Source organism: Hippopotamus amphibius, chromosome 6 (genome assembly GCF_030028045.1).
Source record: "Hippopotamus amphibius kiboko isolate mHipAmp2 chromosome 6, mHipAmp2.hap2, whole genome shotgun sequence".
NCBI lineage: Eukaryota > Metazoa > Chordata > Mammalia > Artiodactyla > Hippopotamidae > Hippopotamus > Hippopotamus amphibius.
The window spans coordinates 18762783-18784659 of record NC_080191.1 but is presented as its reverse complement, the minus strand read 5'-3'; the positions used below and the strand labels follow the sequence as shown (position 1 = coordinate 18784659).

At 36.0% G+C, this 21877-nt stretch overlaps 1 protein-coding gene across 6 annotated transcripts in view; it reads right to left on the bottom strand.

The window, feature by feature from the left end:
- The window catches only part of MMS22L (MMS22 like, DNA repair protein), a 135638-nt gene extending 114329 nt beyond the window's left edge, over positions 1-21309 (bottom strand). For 2 of the 6 annotated variants that reach the window (XM_057738449.1, XM_057738452.1), the window contains exons 1-8: positions 20498-20828; positions 19307-19432; positions 16197-16246; positions 9149-9236; positions 8876-9053; positions 6301-6391; positions 4506-4636; positions 2990-3103 (exon numbers count right to left, since the gene is read on the bottom strand). In XM_057738449.1, the coding sequence (XP_057594432.1) occupies positions 2990-3103; positions 4506-4636; positions 6301-6391; positions 8876-9053; positions 9149-9236; positions 16197-16246; positions 19307-19432; positions 20498-20661 (942 nt within the window). In that variant the 5' untranslated portion in view covers positions 20662-20828. Of the gene's footprint in view, positions 1-2989; positions 3104-4505; positions 4637-6300; positions 6392-7384; positions 7405-8875; positions 9054-9148; positions 9237-16196; positions 16247-19306; positions 19433-20497; positions 20829-21204 lie in introns of those variants that run through there. The other 4 variants (XM_057738450.1, XM_057738454.1, XM_057738451.1 and 1 more) reach the window with 4 other exon arrangements.
- Between the last annotated feature and the right edge of the window lie 568 nt (positions 21310-21877).

Sequence of the window (21877 nt, the reverse complement as noted above, 5' to 3'; positions counted from 1 at the left end):
CAATGCTATGAGATTGGAAATCAATTACAGGAAAAAAGCTGTAAAAAAAACAAACACATGTAGGCTAAACAATACGTTACTAAATAACCAAGAGATCACTGAAGAAATCAAAGAGGAAATCAAAAAATACCTAGAGACAAATGACAATGAAAACACAATGATCCAAAACCTATGCGATGCAGCAAAGGCAGTTCTAAGAGGGAAGTTTATAGCAATACAATGCTACCTCAAGAAAGAAGAAAAATGCCAAATAAACAATCTAAACTTATACCTAAAGAAATTAGAGAAAGAAGAGCAAATAAAACCCAAAGTTAGTAGATAAACTGGGACATTTGTAGAGACATGGATGGACCTAGAGACTGTCATATAGAGTGAAGTGAGTCAGAAAGAGAAAAACAAATATCATATATTAACATATATGTGGACTATAGAAAAATGGTACAAATCAACCCATTTGCAAGGCAGAAATAGAGACACAGATGTAGAGAACAAACATATGGACACCAAGTGGGGAAAGTGGGGAGGGTTGGGGGGGGAATGAATTGGGAGATTGGGATACCAAATTGTACACTCTAAACATATGCTGTTTATCGTCTGTTAACTGTATCTCAATAAAAGTTCTTAAAAAAAAATGCTTATGATATGATATCCAGCATGATTACATTATTGTTTTAGCAGGAAGGGCAAACTGTCTTACTGTCAGGAATAGAAACTTCTAATTTAATTTTCAAAATAAAATAACTTTCAAAATCTATGAATAATATAACATTTTAATTGTATTTAAAAAAATGAAATGACCTCAGATTTTCACTATTTTAAGACAAATAATTCTGGTTACTACATAAAATGAGAAACATAACAGTCATTTAGGTTAAACAATACATATTACTATGCAAATTTCTACAATATAATATTTTAAATTATGCCTACTTTTCTGCTTAAAATCTAGAGAAAGACTTATGGCAACAAGCATGAACCTGCCTTCACTAACTATATGTGGTTTACACTTTCAAGTCTGAAATTTATAAAATAAGAACAATTTTAAAAAATATAAAATTCTTAAAGATAAGCTTTGCAGAAAATGGAAAAAATTGATGTTTACCATGTAAATGAAATAAAATGTCCTGGAAAATATAAAAAGGAAAAAATTGCTCAAACTGTGTAACATTTAAATCTCATTGTCGAAAGCTTAATGCTACTGACAAACCAAAATGCCAGGGAAAAAAAATTTTCTTACTCAATGAGGAAAAATATGATAAATTTATACATAGTAAATTTATTTTACTTATACCTAGTAAGTTTACTACTAAAATAACTCAAAATAAATATAGTACACTATCAACCTACAAAAATAGTTATTATTAAAATTATATAGATTATTTTCACCACCCTAAAAGTCCCCTGTGTTCTGCCCACCTCAAGAACCACTGATCTATTTACTGTTTTCATAGTTTTGGCTTTTACAGACCGTCATATAGTTGGAATCATACTAGCCTTTCAGATTGGCTTCTTTCACTTAGTTATATGCATTTAAGGCTCCTCCATGTCTTTTTATGGCTTGATAGCTCATTTCCTTTTAGTACTGAATAATATTTCATTGTCTGGATATACCACAGTTTATCCTAAATGGATAAACTGAAGGGTATCTTGGCTGCTTCCAAGTTATGGCAATTATGAATAAAGCTGCTATTAACATCCACGTGCAGGTTTTTGTGTTGACACGAGTTTTCACTGGGTAAATACCAGGGAACACAACTGCTGGAGCAACATGCTAAGACTATGTTTAGTTTTGTAAGAAACAGGCAAAATGTCTTCCAAAGTGGCTATACCATTCTTCATTCCCACCACAATGAGAGTTCCTGTTGTTCCACATTCTCCAGTATTTAGAGTTGTCAGTGCTCCCAATTTTGGTCAAATAGGAGTGGTATCTCATTGTTCTTTCAGTTTACGTTTCCCTAAATTTGTAAAGTCTTTAAAGAAAGTTTTAGAACATTAGAATTGAGCTTTTGACTTGAAGAGTTACAGAGGAGTTTTTTTATTGATGGATAAATTCTAGAAAATGTATATAGGAAGAAATTATTCTAAACTCCTAACTGAATAAGAGCATATAACATAAACCATTTTAACTATCATTTCACGAGTTATTTGTATTCATTTCTGCATATGGTATTTCTCTTTTTCCACTAACCCAGAACACTTGAAATAAAATAAACCCTCTTCTGAAGACTTCATTAAAAATGAAGAGAGGGACTTCCCTGGTGGCACAGTAGTTAAGAATCTGCCTGCCAATGCAGGGAACACGGGTTCAATCCCTGGTCTGGGAAGATCCCACATGCTGCAGAGCAACTAAGTCCATGTGACACAACTACTGAGCCTGCAAGCCACAGCTACTGAGCCTATGAGCCACAATTACTGAAGCCCACACATCTAGAAGCCATGCTCCGCAACATGAGAAGCCACTGCAATGACAAGTCGCCCCCGCTCTCCACAACTAGACAAAGCCGGCAGGCAGTAACGAAGACCCAATGCAGCCCCCCCCGAAAATAAAGAAAAACATTAAAAAAATGAGGTGAAAGAAAAACACAAAGGGGAAGGTGAGAAATTTTATTTCTCACTCCTTGAAAGAAGATACTGTAAAATTGATTAATAAAAACCTATGTCTTATTTCTCCCCGAATCTAAATTTGCCTCATTTGTTTCCTGGATTTCTAGAGGGTTTTTAAGTATTTTAGCTTAAGAGATTCTTGATAGGACGAAAAAAAAGAACTTGAAGAAATAGGAGTCAAATTTTGTACTTCTCCTAGATGTTTCATATTACCAATTTAGGGTTAAAAATATAGTAGGTATTTAGTACTCAGTTAATGCTCTGCTTGGTGGTGGCTGTCATCTTATTATAAAGCAAGAACTCAATAAGATCTTTCTTTGCCAAAACCACTGCATGAATTGAATATAAGTTAGTAACAATAACTAACATCAATCTTATAACTTACTTCTGAGAGAGACCGTTTACTTCTGTGGTTGAGAAGATGAATGAGTAGAACCCATAATTCTTTAATGCATGGACATGGGCAGTGATGACTCATCAATGTTTCAGAAGGCCTAACCTGCAGGAAAGAACCAAAAAGAATAACAAATAAGACAGCTGAACTTTACATGCCACGTATCTCCCCAAATGTTTTAAAAGAATGATTTAGATGACTTAAAATTTATGTTCAATTACATAAAATTGTTTATAATAAATTTCCTTTTAAAAAACAAAAGTATACAATGAATTTTATTTTTAGCTTAAAAAAAAAACCTCTGCTTTAATCACCTAGTCCAATGGTCAACAAAGTTGCTCTGTAAAGGGCTAGATAGTACGCGTAAATATTTGAGGCTTTAACAGTGAAATAGTCTTTGTTACAACTATTCAACTCTGCCACTGTTCTGCAACATCAGTCACAGACAATTGATAAAAGGATGGGACTGTGTTCCAGTAAAAATTTACAAAAACAGGTGGTATGCTAGATTTGACTCCAGGGCCATGGTTTCCAAACCTTGATCTAATCCATCAGCCAAATAAAAAGACTTCTAAGAAAATGATTAGATAATAAATTTTGATTCACTGTAATGCAGACTAAGTTTTTTTGTAAGTAAGAATAAGTACAAGTATTAGGAATTTATAAAGGTTAGGCAACTTTACCATTTTTGTAACAAATATACCCTCAATGGCCCTAAATAGTACCAGAGAATATGCACTATATCTGCAAGTACAGCTAGACTTCTGAAGTTCATAATGTGCTCATTATTTCACATATTACATACACTTTTCTAACATAATACATAGAAAAAAAAAACCAATAGTCAAGATATTACTATATCATATCTGGTCAATCTACTGATTACATTAATTGTAACTACATAGACCAGATTTAAACAATATTAATAATAAATACATAAAACACAATTGAAATTTTAAAAAATTATAAATCCCAATTTCCCAGGTGTAACATTTATGCTTGTAACCTGAAATAAGTGATGATGGTCAACAAATTTCCATTGCTTGAAAATAAATGTATACCATAGCACTTTTAAATCCCTGTCTGCATTAAACACTATGATAAGCAATTAAGTAAAAATACATAATTTCCCCCACGATTCTAGACATTTTATGCAAATAAGCAAATAAAACCTCTCTTTAAATGCGTCAACTAACTTCAGCTAAGTACTCATTTATTATATTATGTAACAACAAAACAGTAGATTATTAAAGGGCTAGTCTCTATTTGAACAGAAGCTAAATTTCCAATCATTATCATTAACATTCTGTTTTTATTTATTTCTGACAAATGGAAAAGGCTATTAAAAAAAACAGATCTGAAACACTAATTCCAGCCTGTTTTAAATGTTTAACTCAAATTCTTTTCCCAACCACCTCCAATTTTAGATTCGCATAGGTCAAACCACATGCATTAAGTACTATTGCCATTAAACATCAAAAATGCAAATAAACTCTTAAAGCATTACCTTGTCATATCTGCCAAGGGATAGGCTTATTAAATTACAAAGAAGATTTTCACAATGTTCTTCAAATAGGCTGATATTGGTTAAATTGTCACCTGCCAGATTCATAAACTGATGACTATATACAACTTGTTCTAAAAATGGAATAAGATAAATTCTTGTTAAAACTACAGTAGATTTTATTAATTCAGGAGGAAAGTGATTGTACACCTTTAAATTAACAAATCTTCAACATAAAGTTAAAAGCAATTTTTTTTTGCAAGTTTGAAAACAATTCCTTTCTTATGCAAGCAGTGACAGACATTACCTTAAAAAAGTTTCAATCCTCCCAAGTACCATTTAATAGATTTTCTTTTCTTACTGTGGTCATCTGAAGAGCAACAATGCAACATCACTTAAGAAAAAAAAAATACAAGAGGGCAAACACTAGAAAATCTTTACCTGTATTTCTAACCAATAAAGACTTTACAACATTTTTCTTTTAACAAATCCTGATAAACTAACCACTAACATCAGTTTTTTGGCACGAAATAGAGCAAAGCAAGGTAACAGATACCAAAATTTGTGCCTGGGTCAAAGTAAGTTCACCTGAGTATTGCTCTAAAAAAATATTATTTGAGAGTCCACATGAGAGAGGAAATGATATATTTGTATACACCTTTACACGTTCATATGTATGTATGTAAGGCCTCACACCTACATGTATACATATATGTATTTTTGAATTATTCATTGAAAAGCAAGTATTGAGGTAAAAGATATCTTTATAACCTAGATAATTAATAATTTACAACTATCTAATACTTATAGAAAATTGCCAATTTGATAATGGAACCTAAAGACACCAAAGAGCAAGGCCAAGCAATAAAAAGGCAATGTGAAATAAAAGATCATCCATAATATATACAAACTACTACTAGTTAATTAAAGAACAGGAAAGAATGAAACAAAAGATACTGCAACAAGTACTTTATAAAATATAATGAACAAGTAATTAATAAAGCAAATATAAAAAGACAATGAAATTAAAGAGGCTCAACTTCACTGGTAATCATGAAATTGCAAAAATAGAGATTCAATATCATTTTTCATGTATTGGTTGGTAAAAAATAAAAAGAGTTAGTAATATCCACTACTGGCAAGAGGATGAGGCAAAGGCATGTTCAAAGTTACTGTATATAAACGGGAAACTTAATTACAACACCAGAGCAGTAACAATATTAATAGTGCAATGTGCCACTTCAATTCCAAAAACCTACCCTAAGAATTAACTTCTACAAGTATTCAAAGATGTATATCTTACATCTACACAAGGATGTTCAGTGAAATATTATTTGTAATATCAAAATAAACAGAAATAACTGATAGATGAAAAAATAGACTTGGCTAAATAAATTATGATAGGTCCATAACATACAGCCCTTAAATAATCAAATAAAACTATATGTACTAACATGAACAGATTTCTAAAAGACTAGTTAAATAAAACCCTATACAGAACAATATGATGATACCATTTGTGGTTAGAAACAAAAACAAAAATCCTACCTATGAGTTTCTATATATGTATACTAATAGACAGTAAATAAGTACAGATGGATGGATAAACGGACCAAGCAGTTCCCAGTAGTTATCTCTAGAAAAAGAAGTATTAAGACCTTTGCTTTTTAGTTTGGTTACTGTTTGATTAAAAAAATAACGAGAATGCACTTTTTACTTGCATAATTTTAAAAAGCAATTTAGATTAAAAAGTGTTTAGATTAAAAAAAGGACACAAATCAGAAATTCATAAACTTACTCAATTTTTCACCAAGCATGTGAAGAATTTCCAGCACCAGCCAATGGATATCTAAGTGGAGATGTAATAAATGCCATGATGGTGGGAAGAGCTGTGAATGACATTATCAACTGTGACTGAAAATTTGTAATACTTTATCGGGTGTTTTAGAGCATGTCACAACACTCCTCCATAAGTACAAGTTAACTTACCACTATTCAAAAGCTCAAGGAAAACCTCTGTCTTGTTCATTAAAGGATATTTTACATGGGAGATCTTTAAAAGCAGAATATACTCTTAACTGATGTTATTTAAGACAGACCCACCTTGGGGCTGCTGAAAAGACTTGTATAGTCAAGGTCCCTACCAACCAACCAAGATTCTACTACAGCCCCAAGGCAGTAAATAAATTTTTTTAAACACTTATTTTCATGATTTTGTTTTAGACTCTAGCTAGGAAATATGTTTTTAAGTATAATGAATACCGAAGAACTTCCATAAAATAATTTAACAAGAACTTCTGGATTATCATTTAGAGACTACTGTTGTGTCCATAAAGAAATTATAAAGTTAAAAGCAGTGAAGAAATTTACCCTTCAATTCACGCTTTAGGATTCAAACCAAATTCTGATTCAAAAGCCAGTACTCTTTACTGTGCTACTAGGTTATCAATAAACTTTCTGAACATTTCGAATCACTAAAAGAATACAATGATATACACTTTTTATTAAGACAACTAAGGAGAATGATAGAGATGGGTCTTGCCTTATCAAACATGCCAACAAAATAAAACACAACACTAATAAAACAGTATTGGCTCAGGAATAGATAATAAATAAATACCAAAAATAGGGAACAGAGCAGTGGATACACATGACATGTCATATCAGTGGGAAAGCATGGGTCATTCAATAAGAGACAGGATCATTAACGTACTCATTTGCAAGAAACTAGATTTCCTACAAACCAGTTTATTTTTTAAAGAGACATTAATTAAAGAGATAAATGTAAAGAAAAGGATGTTTCTCACAATAGCATAGGAATGATACCAAAGAAAAAAACTGATAAATATAACTATATAAAAAAACTTAAATCATCTATTTACCTAGTAAGTCAGCTTAATTGCTGAAAAAAAAGATAAGTGAATGAAAATATTTGTAATACATAATACCAACAAATACCTCTAATTTTAAAGTCTCTAAAAAAGAATAAGATGCTCAACTGTAAATAGCAATTAAAGCACTGTCTTTCATATATAAGAATGGTAAAATGCAAGAAATATATAAAGTCTTGAAAGATCCTTTTAATTTTGATTTTTTTCTTTTTGCTGATGTTTCAGAAAAGAACGGCATTTCAGTGTATGATTTTTTTCCATTTATGTATTGAAGACTCCATTCTCCTGCTTTAAAAATTCAGTCTTCTGATTGTCAAATAACCTATATTTTCAAGTCTATCTAATTAAAAGGCCATGAATGGTAAAAACCTAGTTTGAGGACCCTTGCACACATCTTTTTATTTCTGCTAGATGAATTATTAATTTTAATTTTCTTAAGCATTTGATGGATATTCAGAAAATAAAAACCAGTCCGATTTATAGACTAAAAAGAAGGAAAAATATCCCTCCCTCCACAATCCACCCATGAATCTTTATTGACATGATTAAAAACAATTACCCACTTGGTTTCTTCAATTAGATATATTCACCTGTGAATTCAGTTGGAATTTTATTTACTTTTATTATTACATATATCGATCCCTAAGAAGAAGAGTCAATTTTTTACTGTTGTTAAATTTCACAGAAATATATAAACATTTAATTGTACCTTACATTTCGGCAAAAACTCATTCCTAAAAACTGAATGTTATTCAAATTGGTGAAGTCAAATAGAAGAGATTGACAATTCAGGGAATCCCATGGGGAATTTTAATTTGTCACTCGCAGAAGCTCATATTTTCCTATGGAGAATTTGTTAATTACATCCACAGGCTGGGTCACGCTAACCAAATTTTTAAAAACCAAAAATCAATCAAAAGAGATTATCACAGGTAGTAAAAAAAAAAAAAGGGGGGGGAGTGGGATAGTCAAAACAATCTTAACCATATTCTGAAAATATCTCAAAAGCCAAAATAGACATAATAATGTGGTTTTGAAAGCATAACTTTTAAAGGTGATCTTCTTGAATCTTACTATAACATAGAACAGAGTTTGCCCAAACTTTTATCAATGGGAAAGATGAAATAAATTTTAGAAAATAAAGCTTATTTTATTTGCTTTGAAACTTTTAAACATTTGCACTGTTACAAACTGGAAGAAGAATAGCTATCATTGATTCAATGTAAACTATTTCTAAGCACTTTATACATTTTAATTTATTCAATTCTCCCAGTAACTCCAGGAAGCTAAACCAATTACACAGATGGGAAGACTGAAGCAAGAGGTGTTATTTGCCCAATGGCACATAATTAATAAAAGAAGACAGAATTTCAACTCAGGCAATCTGGTCCAAGAACTACACTCTTGACTAATTTCCCTCCTTGAACGAATATTCCAGGTGGAAAGAAAACACCTTTAAAAATTAAATGAAACAAAGCAAACCTTAGTCTGGTTTTGATTTACAAATACTCCTGTATTAATAGTGGGAAGTTCGGATAAGTGTCCTATATACAAGAGTAATCCATGAAGCTCATCAACCAACACTGAGGGAAGCTGTGCCTCCAAAGTCTCATAAGGATGGACAGGAACATGACTCTCAGCATTTTGTACTTGCAGGGACCTAAAACACGATGGGATACAATACGCAATTAGAGTCTGGATAAATTTGCACTCAGAAACCCCTGCATTATTCATATTACTCATCTGACAGCCTACCTGAAGATGAAGACTTTAACATAATGAAGAAATGTTACGCACTGCTGCCTAATAGTCTCTGCTTTGCAATGTAGGGTTGATATCTTCCCTAAAACCAAAATAGATAATGTTAATCATGGTTTAAATAATCAGTGGGCAGTGACAAAAAGTTTCTGTAAGCCGTGTAAGCAGTAATTCTCTATGCACTTTTTCAACTGATTCCTATATGGTTCTTATCCCAAAACTGCTCTTATTAAGGTCACCAGTGAAACCCAAGTTGTCCAATCTAATGGACACCACCTGTACTCAATTAACTTGCCCTCGCAGGAGCGTTCGCTACACCTGGCTTCACTGATGCTACATGCTGCCAGTCTTCTTTCTTCCTCACTTACCTATAATTCTCATCATGTTTTCTCTGCTTTTGTTTTCTGGGTGACTCATTTTTTTCTAGAGTGGTTATGAGTGTTTTGCACATAGTAACCACCCAGATAATTTTTGCTGATGTAAATGTTGAAGTAAGGGAAAGATGGCATGGGTTAAGGTTGAGAGAAAGACAGGAATAAGGCATTTGGGGCCTTACAAGTCATTATACAGAGTTTTGATTTCACTCTAAATACAGCTGATGGCCTTTCATTGGGTTTTGATTTAGGAGAACAGGAATTGCATACATTTAAAGAAGGTTTTGTACTTAGAGTATAGAAGGGCAAAAGGAGGATGTGTTAAGAGCCCTGCAGCAGTAATTCAAGAGATCATAAGAAAATGGATAGGTTGAAAATATATTTTGGTCATAAACCTACTGGGAATCTGATGGATTAGATACAAATTTAAAGGAAATGAAAAGATCAAGAATGACATATAGGCAACTGCTGGCACCATGTAATGAGTGGAGAAAACATGGGCAGCATGAACTGGTTTTGGAAGACATCACGGATGCATTCTTTGCACTGTCTGAGCAATCCAAGGACAGATGTCGGGCAGTTTGACATGCAAGGCCTGGAGTGCAAAGGAGAGGTCTGGAATTAGGTAAGCCTTTTTGGAGCTGTTATCACTTATGAATAAAGGAACTGGTAAGATCGTACATGCAGGAAAAGATGTACAGAAACGAAACTCAAACTGAGACCTAAGGAGCCCAATTATTAGTAGTGGACCTGAGGAGGAGCAGTCGGTAAAGGAGAGGCAGAAGGCTGGGGGGAAAGCCTTACTACAGGCCACAAATTATCATTCATATTAAACATAAAGCAAAACTTATTTTTAAATTTGTATTCAAATGAGCAAACATGGACACTATTTTGGCAAAACCAAAAGGAGCATAAGCGTAAAGATACTGTGCATATATCTACATATCAAACAGTGCAGTGCATTTTTACAGCTTAATTATACTTCGCTTACAAAAGTCATTATAATCCTCCAGTGTCAACAATTCTCAGCCCATTAAGGCAGTACTCTTAAAAACAACTGCTGCGAACTGCTGCATCCAGTCAAGATGGAGTAAAAGGAATCAGATTTACCCATCTCCCACCTTAAACAAGAAAACCAACCAACCAAACAAACCCCAAAAAACAAAAAACATAAAACAATAGTTTTCAGGCATTGGACAAAGGCAACACAAGACTGCTATCACAGAGAGAAGATAAGTCCTAAGATTGCACCAGCTTTCCACCTAGAAACAGATTCCAGGCTGCAGCACAGGGAGAGAGAATTTAGAGCCCAAATCACTAAGTTGAGGAGACATGAGACTTGAGTTTTGGTTAAGTCTAAATTTGCATGGTAAAAGTACCAAAGAAAGAAAGCCACACAAAAAAAGGGCCCTGAAAATGTACAGAGGGTTCCCCCTTTGAGTCACTGCAATAAGTACTGATCTGTAGGTCAGAGAAAAATACCAGAAAACAATTCCCTACAAAGCTTACTCAAACCTGGGAATAGTTCAAGTTCCCACCAGCAAGAATAAAAAATTTTAAAAAAAGAAACACGACAAAGAATCCTCAGAAGCCTTACTTGAGCTAAACTAACATTAGACTAAAGGCTACTTTTTAAAAGTCCTAACCAAATTTACAGCAAGCTTCAAAAAGATCCAATGGATGACAAGTACTCAACAGTGAGCCAGAACAAAATTCAATGCTTGTTTTAGGAATATGAGAAAACTCAGAAAGCAGCAATGTAAAATCTACAATGTTCATCACACAATAAAAAATTACTAGATGTTCAAAAGAGCAGAAGAATGTATCATAAAACTAAGAGAAAAAACAATCAATACAAACAGACCCAGAAATGACAATGATGAAAGAATCTGCAGTCAACAAAGCTAAAAACAGTGGTTGTACACATATTCCACATGTTAAAGATGGATAAAAAAAATGAGAACAGAAATGCAAGACAAAAAAAAAATCCAAACGAAATGCCTAAAGACAAAAAAATACAATATCTGAAAAAGGGGTAATGCCAACAGCTATATTTAATAACAGGTATCAGTTAAAAATAACATTATGTATGGTATTCTGCCTCAACAGCAAAGCAATCCAGGGAGTATAATCAACAGGAGAACAAGAACTGTATGTGTTTCAGTAAGTGACCCTATATAAGGGCTTTCTGGGGAGGGTTGAGGGCCAAGCGTTTACATGAGTTTATTAACAAAGCCCTGAAACAGCTGCAAGGCAGGAGTAAGCTGATGTAGGCATAGTTTTTAATACTGCTAACCTACCCAACAAATCTGTCATTAAAAGATTTTTTAAGCAATAAAACCAGCCAAAATGTCGGTGTAACAAGTAACCATTTCAACAAATAGTCCACTGTAGCGATTTTAGGTCAGTAAGTGCTTTTCAAGGAATAATTGTGCATAATAAATGCCTTCCACAAACCCAATTCAATTAAGTCACTCTATACAGTAAAGGTATTTTCGCTGTTTCCACTACAATCTCTTGTAGAGGCTCCTCAAGGGTTTCAAAATAAAATTCTGACTCTATGGCATTGCTTACAAAGACACCTATGATTGAGATAGGATTAAGATGGTGGAGTAGGAGGATGTGCGCTCACTCCCTCTTGCAAGAGCACCAGAATTACAACTAAATGCTGAACAGTCATCGACAGAAAGACACTGGAACTCACCAAAAAAGACACCCCACATCCAGAGACAAAGGAGAAGCCCCAATGAGACAGTAGGAGGGGCGCCATCGCGTTAAAATCAAATCCCATGAATGCTGGGTGGGTGAGGGTTCTGAGTCCCACGTTAGGCTTCCCAACCTGGGAGTCCAGCAAAGGGAGGAGGAATCCCCAGAGAATCAGACTTTGAAAGCCAGCAGGACTTGATTGCAGGACCTCCACAGGACTGGGGAAAACAGAGACTCCACTCTTGGAGGGCACACAAAACAGTGTGCTCACCAGGACCCAGGGGGAAGGAGCAGTGACCCCATAGGAGACTGAACCAGATCTACATGCTGGTGTTGGAGGGTTGCCTGCAGAGGTGGGGGGCAGCTGTGGCTCACTGAGGAGACAGGGGCACTGGCAGCAGGGGTTCTGGGAAGTGCTCATTGGCGTGAACCCTCCCAGAGTCCACCATTAGCCCCACCAAAGAGCCTGTAAGCTCCAGTACTAAGTAGCCTCAGGCCAAACAACCAACAAGGTGTGAACACAGCCCCACCCATTAGCAGACAAGCAGATTAAACTTTTACTGAGCTCTGCCCACCAAATTGGATTAAAGTCTTACTGAGCTCTGCCCACCCAGCCCTACCCACCATCAGTCCCTCCCATCAGGAAGCACACAGGAGCCTCCTAGATAGCTTCCTCCACAAGAGGGCAGACAGCAGTATCAACAGTACTTCATCTTGTGGAACTGAAAACCACAGCCACAGAGAGAGAAAATGAAAAAGCAGAGGACTTCGTACCAGATGAAGGGACAGGATAAAAACCCAGAAAAACAACTCAATGAAGAGGAGATAGGCACCCTTCCAGAAAAAGAACTCAGAATAATGATGGTGAAGATGACCCAGGACTTTGAAAAAAGACTGGATGCAAAGATTGAAAAGTTTACCAAAGACCTAGAAGAATTAAAGAGCAAACAAACAGAGATATGCAACACAATAACTGAAATGAAAAATACACTAGAAGGAACCAACAGCAGATTCACTGAGGCAGAAGGGCGAATAAGGGACCTGGAAGACAGAATGGTGATAATCACTAATGTGGAAAAGAATAAGGAAAAAAGAATGAAAAGAACTGAAGACAGCCTAAGAGACCTCTGGGACAATGTTAAATGCACCAACATTTGCATTATAGGGGTCCCAGAAGGAGACGAGAGAGAAGGGACCCAAGGAAAATACTGGAAGAGATTGTAGTTGAAAACTTCCCTAACATGGGAAAGGAAATAGCTACCGAAGTCCAGCAAGCGCAGAGAGTCCCAGGCAGGAGAAACCCAAGGAGAAACACGCCAAGACACATAGTAGTCAAACTGACAAAAATTAAAGGCAGAGAAATGTTATTAAAAGCAACAAGGGAAAAATGACAACATACAAGGGAACTCCCATAAGGGTAACAGCTGATTTCTCAGCAGAAACTCTGCAAGCCAGAAAGGAGTGGCATGATATATTTAAAGTGATGAAAGGGAAGAACCTACAACCAAGAATACTCTACCCAGCAAGGATCTCATTCAGATTCGATGGAGAAATCAAAAGCTTTACAGACAAGCAACAGCTAAGAGAATTCAGCACCACCAAACCAGCCCTACAGCAAATGCTAAAGGAACTTCTCTAAGTGGGAAACATAAGAGAAGAAAAGGACCTACAAAAACAAAACAATTAAGAAAATGGTAATAGAAGCATACATATCAATAATTATCTTGAATGTAAATGGACTAAATGCACCAACCAAGAGACACAGACTGGCTGAATGGATACAAAAACAAGACCCATATATATGCTGTCTACAAGAGACCTACTTCAGACCTAGGGACACACACAGATGGAAAGTGAGGGGATGGAAATAGATATTGCATGCAAATGGAAATCAAAAGAAAGGTGGAGTAGCAATAGTCACATCAGATAAAATAGACTTTAAAATAAAAAATGTTACAAGAAACAAGAAAGGACATTACATAAAGATCAAGGGATCAATCCAAGAAGAGGAGATAACAATTTTAAATATATATGCACCCAATACAGGAGCACCTCAATACATAAGGCAAATGCTAACAACTATGAAAGAGGAAATGCAAGGCAGAAATAGAGACATAGATGTAGAGAACAAACACATGGACACCAAGTGTGGAAAGCAGGGAGGGTTGGGGAGGGATGAATTGGGAGCTTGGGATACCAAACTGTACACCCTAAATATATGCTGTTTATTGTCTGTTAACTGTATCTCAATAAAAGTTCTTAAAAAAAAAAAAAAAAAAAAAGACACCTATGATTGCATCCCTTCCAAAAATTAATCACTCACACACACTAGGGTCCAACCATACATAATTACTATTTACTCCCTGCTCCCTGACCTTTTATGTTTTTATATCCCTCAATGTCTTCATCTAGACAGGTTGTTTCTATCTGGAACTCATCCTATCCCTAACCTCTCTAAAATCTTTTGCCTGGCTAATAACTCTTCATCCTTGAAGACCCGAATCTGGCATCACTCAGTGATGGGCACATAAACAGATAAAGCCCTTGGGTCCTGTAGCAGCTGTACATGCCTCTATTACTATGCTTTTCCATTTACCATGCTGACTATGTTTATTTGTCTTACTCAACTGCAAACTCTTCAGCAACACAATTTTCCTCTGTGATTCATCAGCACCTTGCACAGTACCTGGCATGAAGGAGGGACTCAGGTGATAAAGAAACAGTTAATATTCAACATTTACTGATGACAAACTTAGGAGACAAAACAGCCCTGACAGCTGACAACTAACAATTAGGCCATGATGTTTCTACTGAAATTAAACAGTTACCATATAATATCAAAAATAATCACACAAGGTCACTCCGTGATTATGGTAAAACAAGAAAAAAACAAAAGCTCTCTGTAATCATGTTTGACACAAATAAGGCACTACACAACCACTCAAAAACAAACAAAACAGAAAAAGATTACCCCCCTCTTCCACCTAAAATGACTATTGCTTCACTACAAATCAGAATCTTCCTTTGCCTCCTTCTGTTTGTCTCTTTCTAGATAAAAATTAAAAATTAACTTAGTCATCAAATTGCTCCTGCTTCTTAACAGCATCAAATTCAGAATAAAGCTGTAGCCGCCCTAAACTCTATCCAAAATCAGCCAGCGCAAGTGCATGCCCTATTATAAGCCCCTCCCTACTTCCTCTTACTGAGAAGCCCCAATTATTCCTCATGATGTGTATCTCTCCCTTGTTTTGTAAGCTAATAAACCCTTCTTTGACCAAAGGTGTGTTGCAGGTGATCTTTGGTTGCTGGACATCACTAATAACAGGTCCCAGGATAAGCACCTAACATGCATTATGTCATTTAGTCCTTACGAGAACTCAATGCAGTGGGAACTATTACCGAGTGTGAGACCCAAAACTAGCTACGGTTAAAACCCAGGCTGACCACAGAGTCATGATTCTAAATACTATACTGTACCAAAACTGTAAGGAAGGAGAAGCAGCTAGCCTGTACTAAAACACACTGCCCATCAATTCCCTTCACTACCTTAATTATATCAATTCCCTCACAAATCAATAATCCATTAAACATTAAAAAGAAACAAACAAAAAAAAAACAGAAAGCAGAAAGGGAAAGCAAGAAAATAGCACGAGGTTGGGCACTTTCCATGTCTCTTACTTATAAGTTCTCCATCCCACTCCCCACCCCCAAAGCAAGTTACTCCAGAGATTTCTAGCTTGAAACCAATTTTACTTGCAGATTTGGAAAAACACCATAAATTTCATCTACTAGCAAAATTTAAGTGTCATACTTTTTTTGAACACTAAATATAAGTGCATCCTGAACTTCTGAACTATCACTTCCTTCATGTTATTACGATATCCCAATGACACATCAAGACCCATGTACAATTCACTGTAAGGCAGCACCATTTCTTTTTGCCATTAAACACACTTAAAACTTACCAAAATCACAGTTGGCCTGTAATAAGGTTTCCAAGTTGTATAGCTGTTGCCTAATTTAAAAACGTAAGGTGAGAATTAGTTTTAGAATAGTTTAAAACATGTAAAAGTTAGTGTTTCCAAATCTTTTTACACAGCTTCAATGCCTCTCATTTATGAATAATGTTTAACACTTCATGAATGTTTATTAGTGTCAGCTTCAGGTAGTAAAGACTTCTAGAGAAGATAAAACATGCCTCTGACCTCCCCAAAATATCTACTAACAGCCACATTTATCTCAAAAATTATATAAAATATCATAGATTTCACTATCAAGAAGATACTGTTTATATCTTTAAGAAGTTGAAGACAGTTACATAAAACATCCTAGGTTAACAGTTATATAATGAAATGTTACATTGTATCATATAGTTACACAATAGGAGTTCTGAAAAGGAATAGAATATGTAATGTAGACTAATCAGGGAAAATTTTAATTTATGATGGTCCACCTTAATTTCTGAGAATAACCTTCTCTTGCCATTCTTCCTAATTGCCTTTCAACTCCTTAAAGGTTGAGCCATATCCATAAGCTATGTCCTGGATAAGACAACTCATTCTATAATGTTTAGGATTATACAGACTCACTCAGCCTGTTTTTCCAACAAAACACATAATATGGCACAGGTTCTATGGGATGAGTGTGAGAGGAGAAATTGCTCCACCTTTTCACTTTCATTTAAATGTATCAGGTATACATTCTTTTTTTTAATTATATAAGTTTCAAGTATATGGCACTATAATCCCACATCTGTATACACTACAGCATGATGACCACCACAAGTATAATTACTATCCATCATCATACAGTTGACTCCCTTCACCTTTTTCACCAACCTCCTAACCCTAATCCATCCCCTCTGGTAACCACTAATCTGTTCTCTGTAGCTATAAATTTGTTTTTGTTTTATTTTGTTTGTCCATTTAGGTTCCATGTATGAGTGAAATCATATAGTATTTGTCTTTCTCTGTCTGGCTTATTTCACTAAGTATAATACCCTCAACATTCATCCATGTTGTTGCAAATGGCAGGATTTCATTTGTTTTTAAGTCTGAATGGTATTCCACTGTGTGTGTGTGTGTGTGTGTGTGTGTGTGTGTGTGTGTGTGTGTGTGTGTGTGTGTGTGTGTAAATTCCTTCATCCATTCACTCATCGAAGGACACTTACATTGCTTCCATATCTTCATGTCTTGACTATTAAAAATAATGCTGCAATGAACACAGGGGTGAATATATCTCCTCAAATTAGTATTTCTATGTCCTTCGATAAATACCCAGAAGTGGAATAGCTGGGTCATAGGTAGCTCTATTCTTAATTTTTTGAAGAACCTCCATATTGTTTTCCATAGTGACTGCACAATTTACACTCCCACCAACAGTGCACAAGGATTTCCTTTTCTCCACATTTTCTTCGTTGTTTACTTCTTGTCTTTTTGATAACAGCCATTTTAACAGGTGTAAGGTGACATCTTACTTTGGTTTTGATTTGCATTTCCTTAATAGTCATGTTGAACATCTTTTCATGTGCCTGTTGGCCACCTGCAAGTATTCTGCCGATAATATCTATTCAGATCACATATCTATCTAGATCCTCTGCCCAGTCTTTACTCAGATTGTTTATTATTGTTATTGTTGAGCTATATGAATTCTTTATATGTTTCGGATATTTACTCCATATATTAATCAAATATATGATTTGCAAATACTTTCTCCCACTCATAAGGTTGCCTTTTCACTCTGATAATGGTTTCCTCTGCTGTGTGTAGCTTTTTAACTTGACATATTCACATTTGTTTATTTTTGCTTGTTTCCCTTCCCTTTGGAGGCAGAGCCACAAAAACATCGCAAGACTGATGTCAATGAGGTTACTCTATATTTCCTTCTAGATATTTCATGGTTTTGGGTCTTATATTCAAGCTTTTAATCCATCTTGAGTTAATTTTTGTATATGATGTATACATATACATCATATGTATAGTCTAGTTTCATTCATTGGACAGCCTGTGGCTGTCCAATTTTCCCAACACCATTTATTGAAGAGATTGCCCTTTCTTTATTGTATGTTCTTTGCTCCTTTGCAGTAAATTAATTGTCCCTGTATGTGTGGGTTTATTTCTGGGCTCTCAATTCTGTTCCATTCATCTCTGTGTCTGTTTTTATGCCAATAACATACTGTTTGTTTACTATACCTATGTAATACAGTTTGAAATCAGAAAGTGTGATGCCTCCAGCTTTGTTCTTCTTTCTCAGGATTGTTTTGACTATTTGGGATCTTTTGTGGTTCCACATAAATTTTAGAATTACCATGTATACATTCTTAATGTACTTAGGGATAATAATTTGCCTTTAATAAGTGACTCCAAATCTAAAATCTGAATTATGGGCTGGGTTTTAAACAATAATGAGGAATTATTTCGATTTCACTAATTGTGACAATGAGGTAATGTTTATGTTTAAAAAAAGTTCATATTTTTAAGAGATACATACTGAAGGAATTAAGGGTGAGATGACACAAGGCCTGGAATTTGCTTAAAAGATTCTTAAGCCAAAAGTAGAAGGAAAGGGAGAGATGAAGAAATATGATAAAATGATGTTTATCGTAACTGAGGGAGGGTATGTGGCAGTTCATTATACTATTCTCTCTACATTTGTGTATATTTGAAAATTTTCATTAAAAATGTTTTTAATGTTGTTCAGATTAATCGTATTTCTATTACATAGTCTGAAAAATACACTTGCAAGTCTGAGTTCATTCTCTAAAGATTACTGAAAAATTATGACTATTAAGCAACAAAAGTATGGTATAGTTCAAAGCCTTAAATATTTGTCTTCAATACATGATGTCAAATACAGAATAAAAATTTTGAAAATCACTGAAAACAACTCATTAAAACCATTACTCCAACAAACATTATTGCTCAATTGTTGTTACTGATAAGATAACCAAGTGAGCAGCAATCACAATTCTACAGGTGCTTTCGTAATATCAGTATTAGAAACCACCCAGTGATATAACTTAAAACTGAACAGCATCTACACTCAATGGCAGTTTTTACAAAAAGACAAAACATACCTGAAGAGATGAAAGAGAACTCTAGATGAATTCACTAATGCTGTTTCAGTAACCCACTGAATGCCAAATATTTCCACTGTATCCTCTTCAAAATTAGTTGGTAAAGGATCAAGATTCAAAATTAGTCTGAAATGAAACTCTGATTTAATCTCATAAAAAGTATGTTATATCCCAAACTATTACATGAGTTTTTTTTGGACATTATATGAATCCATATTATATATGACATGTCAACAATGATGTTACAAAGTCAGGAAATGCCTTGGTAACTTACATCTCAGTAATAGTACAACTAGACTGTATTAAGAATTCAACCCTATATTGTGATTAAAAAAAAAGCTTAAAGAGCAATATACTTAAGGGAAAAAGGTGGAAAAGAGTCTAGGGAACATACTTTCATCTGTCTTCAATAGTGGTCTTCAGTTGTAATATTTCACCCTTTGAGGGAACATTCAATTTTTAAAATAGTTAAAAGTTATTCTGAGTCATGTCTAAAGAAGGGCATAATCAAGTTGAACAATATCTTTTGAGGTCTCAAAGAAGGTACAACTGTAAAAATCAACAAAAATGATTTCCTTTCTGACTGAAATTGCTTCAGCAGGTATTTCCAAAATATTTCTATGACAAGTTTTACTGCAATATGTATATACACCTGTCCAAGACAAGAGCTTTGAAGAATAACATTTTTGTGAACTTACACAATTTGAAGCATTTATTAGAAGGTTTCAAAAAAATAAGTCTATAAGATTTCTATATGTATAAAGATACAGAGTTAGAGGACACTGGGGCAATAAAAAATGTGTATGTCTTAATTATTGAGATGTTTCAAAACAGTATCTCATGTTTTAGAAGGAAAAGCGACTTCAAAAAGCCCAGGTAGTTTAGAATTCAGTTCACGTAAAAGGTAAATTAGTGCCTGACTTCTTACTCCAAAGCTGAAACAGCAGTGAAGCAAGAGAACATCAGGTAACAAGTAAGTTCTCCTTCCAAAAATCTTTCAGGTGTGCTCTAACCAGGACACCAACAGAACTAACAGTTTGCATCTGTGTGATATACTACGCCAATTTACAAAAACAATGCCTGAGGAACACTGAAGTTTAATGGCCTTAGGTCATAATTAAATAACATTCCTAGACAGACCGATAAAAAAATCTGAACAGGGAAAAACAAAGTTTCTGATTTTTTACCTACCGCTTAAGAGCTCCGCTGGAAAGGTAGGACTCTCCAGAAAAATGTTTTCCTCCTCCTCTGTTGTCAAAATCACAAGAAAAACAAGCGGGTTTGCACCACTCTGTCTCCAGCTCCAGCTCCAAGCTGTCGGTCAGGAACACCGACGCAGCGGGACAGTTATCCATTGTTTACTTCATGTCCTGAAATGTTTGGGGTTCATGAGTATCATTAAGGGCTCCAAAGAGGTTGTGATGAGATTCCCGGAGGCAGGGAGGGCCGAGAGGTTGGGGTAACCTAAGAAAGTTCCCCCAAATGCTCCCCCCGCCCCAGCACAAAGGGAAAAAACGAGAAGCCAAATCCTCAACAACTCTCCCCCAACCGACTCCAGATCCAGGCTGTCAGAAAGCACCCCCGCTCTACGTCAGACCCTGAAGCCCAGGGCAGGGTGAAGAGGAAGAAACGTTTGCAGGACAGATTCAGCTTCAATTCCAGAGCCCGCCCGGACCCGCGTCCTCCGCTGCTTTACTAAACCGCAGCGCCGGGAACTGCAAACTCCCGCGCAGACTCCAGGAGAAGATCAGAGGGCCCGGCGCGAACAACCGCTCCTCCCGGCCGGGGGTAAGGCCCGCCAGGCCCGCACCAGGCAGCGATCCGCGCCGGCCCACCACAGGGCGAGAGGAGCCGGTGTCCTGTGCACCCGGGCGCCTCTGGTTCGGTGCAAGTCGTACCTGCTCACACTTTCTGTCGCCGAGATCCGCCCCGGCGATCCCGGACTGAGCCAGCGAGTCCGTGGGGGCCTAAGTCCCAAACAGGCGAAATTCCCGCCAAGGTGCTCCCGCGCTCAGAAAGGGCGGGGCCACGGCGAAGCCCGCCCCCGGAGGTCCGCTCGCGGGCGTCCGCGGGAACTCCGCAAGTTCTCGCGAGAGTCTTGCAGTCAAGGACTCTGTACGGCGATTTTTTTTTTTTTTTCTTTCTTTTTTTTCCTTTGGTAGTTTTAATTGGTACTTTGGGCCAGAAGGCGGGGCCTCACTGAGAAACGAGACTGAGGCTGAGGTGAGCAAGGCTCAGGGACGGAGGGGTTGTCGTCTGGCGGAGCCTGGGGAAAGCGCTCTGCTGAAGTGAGTCGCAGGCGCGGGTCTGAGGGCCGCGCCATCCTCTCCTGCTCCTGCGCTAGTCCCAGCAGCTCTTTTGTTGAGGTGGAGAATACCTTATTGCTCATGGATTGTGGGCGAGGCAAGTGCAAAAATGAAGTTAATCCAATGTGTGGAAACATTGAGTACGTCACAGGGTGCTTGTTTTTAGTACAAAAACTGTCGCTTTTTTTTTGATGACATATTTGGACTAGTTTAAGTCGCTTAGCCTTGGTCGCTTTTGTAAAGCGTCCACTTATAGCATTTTTAT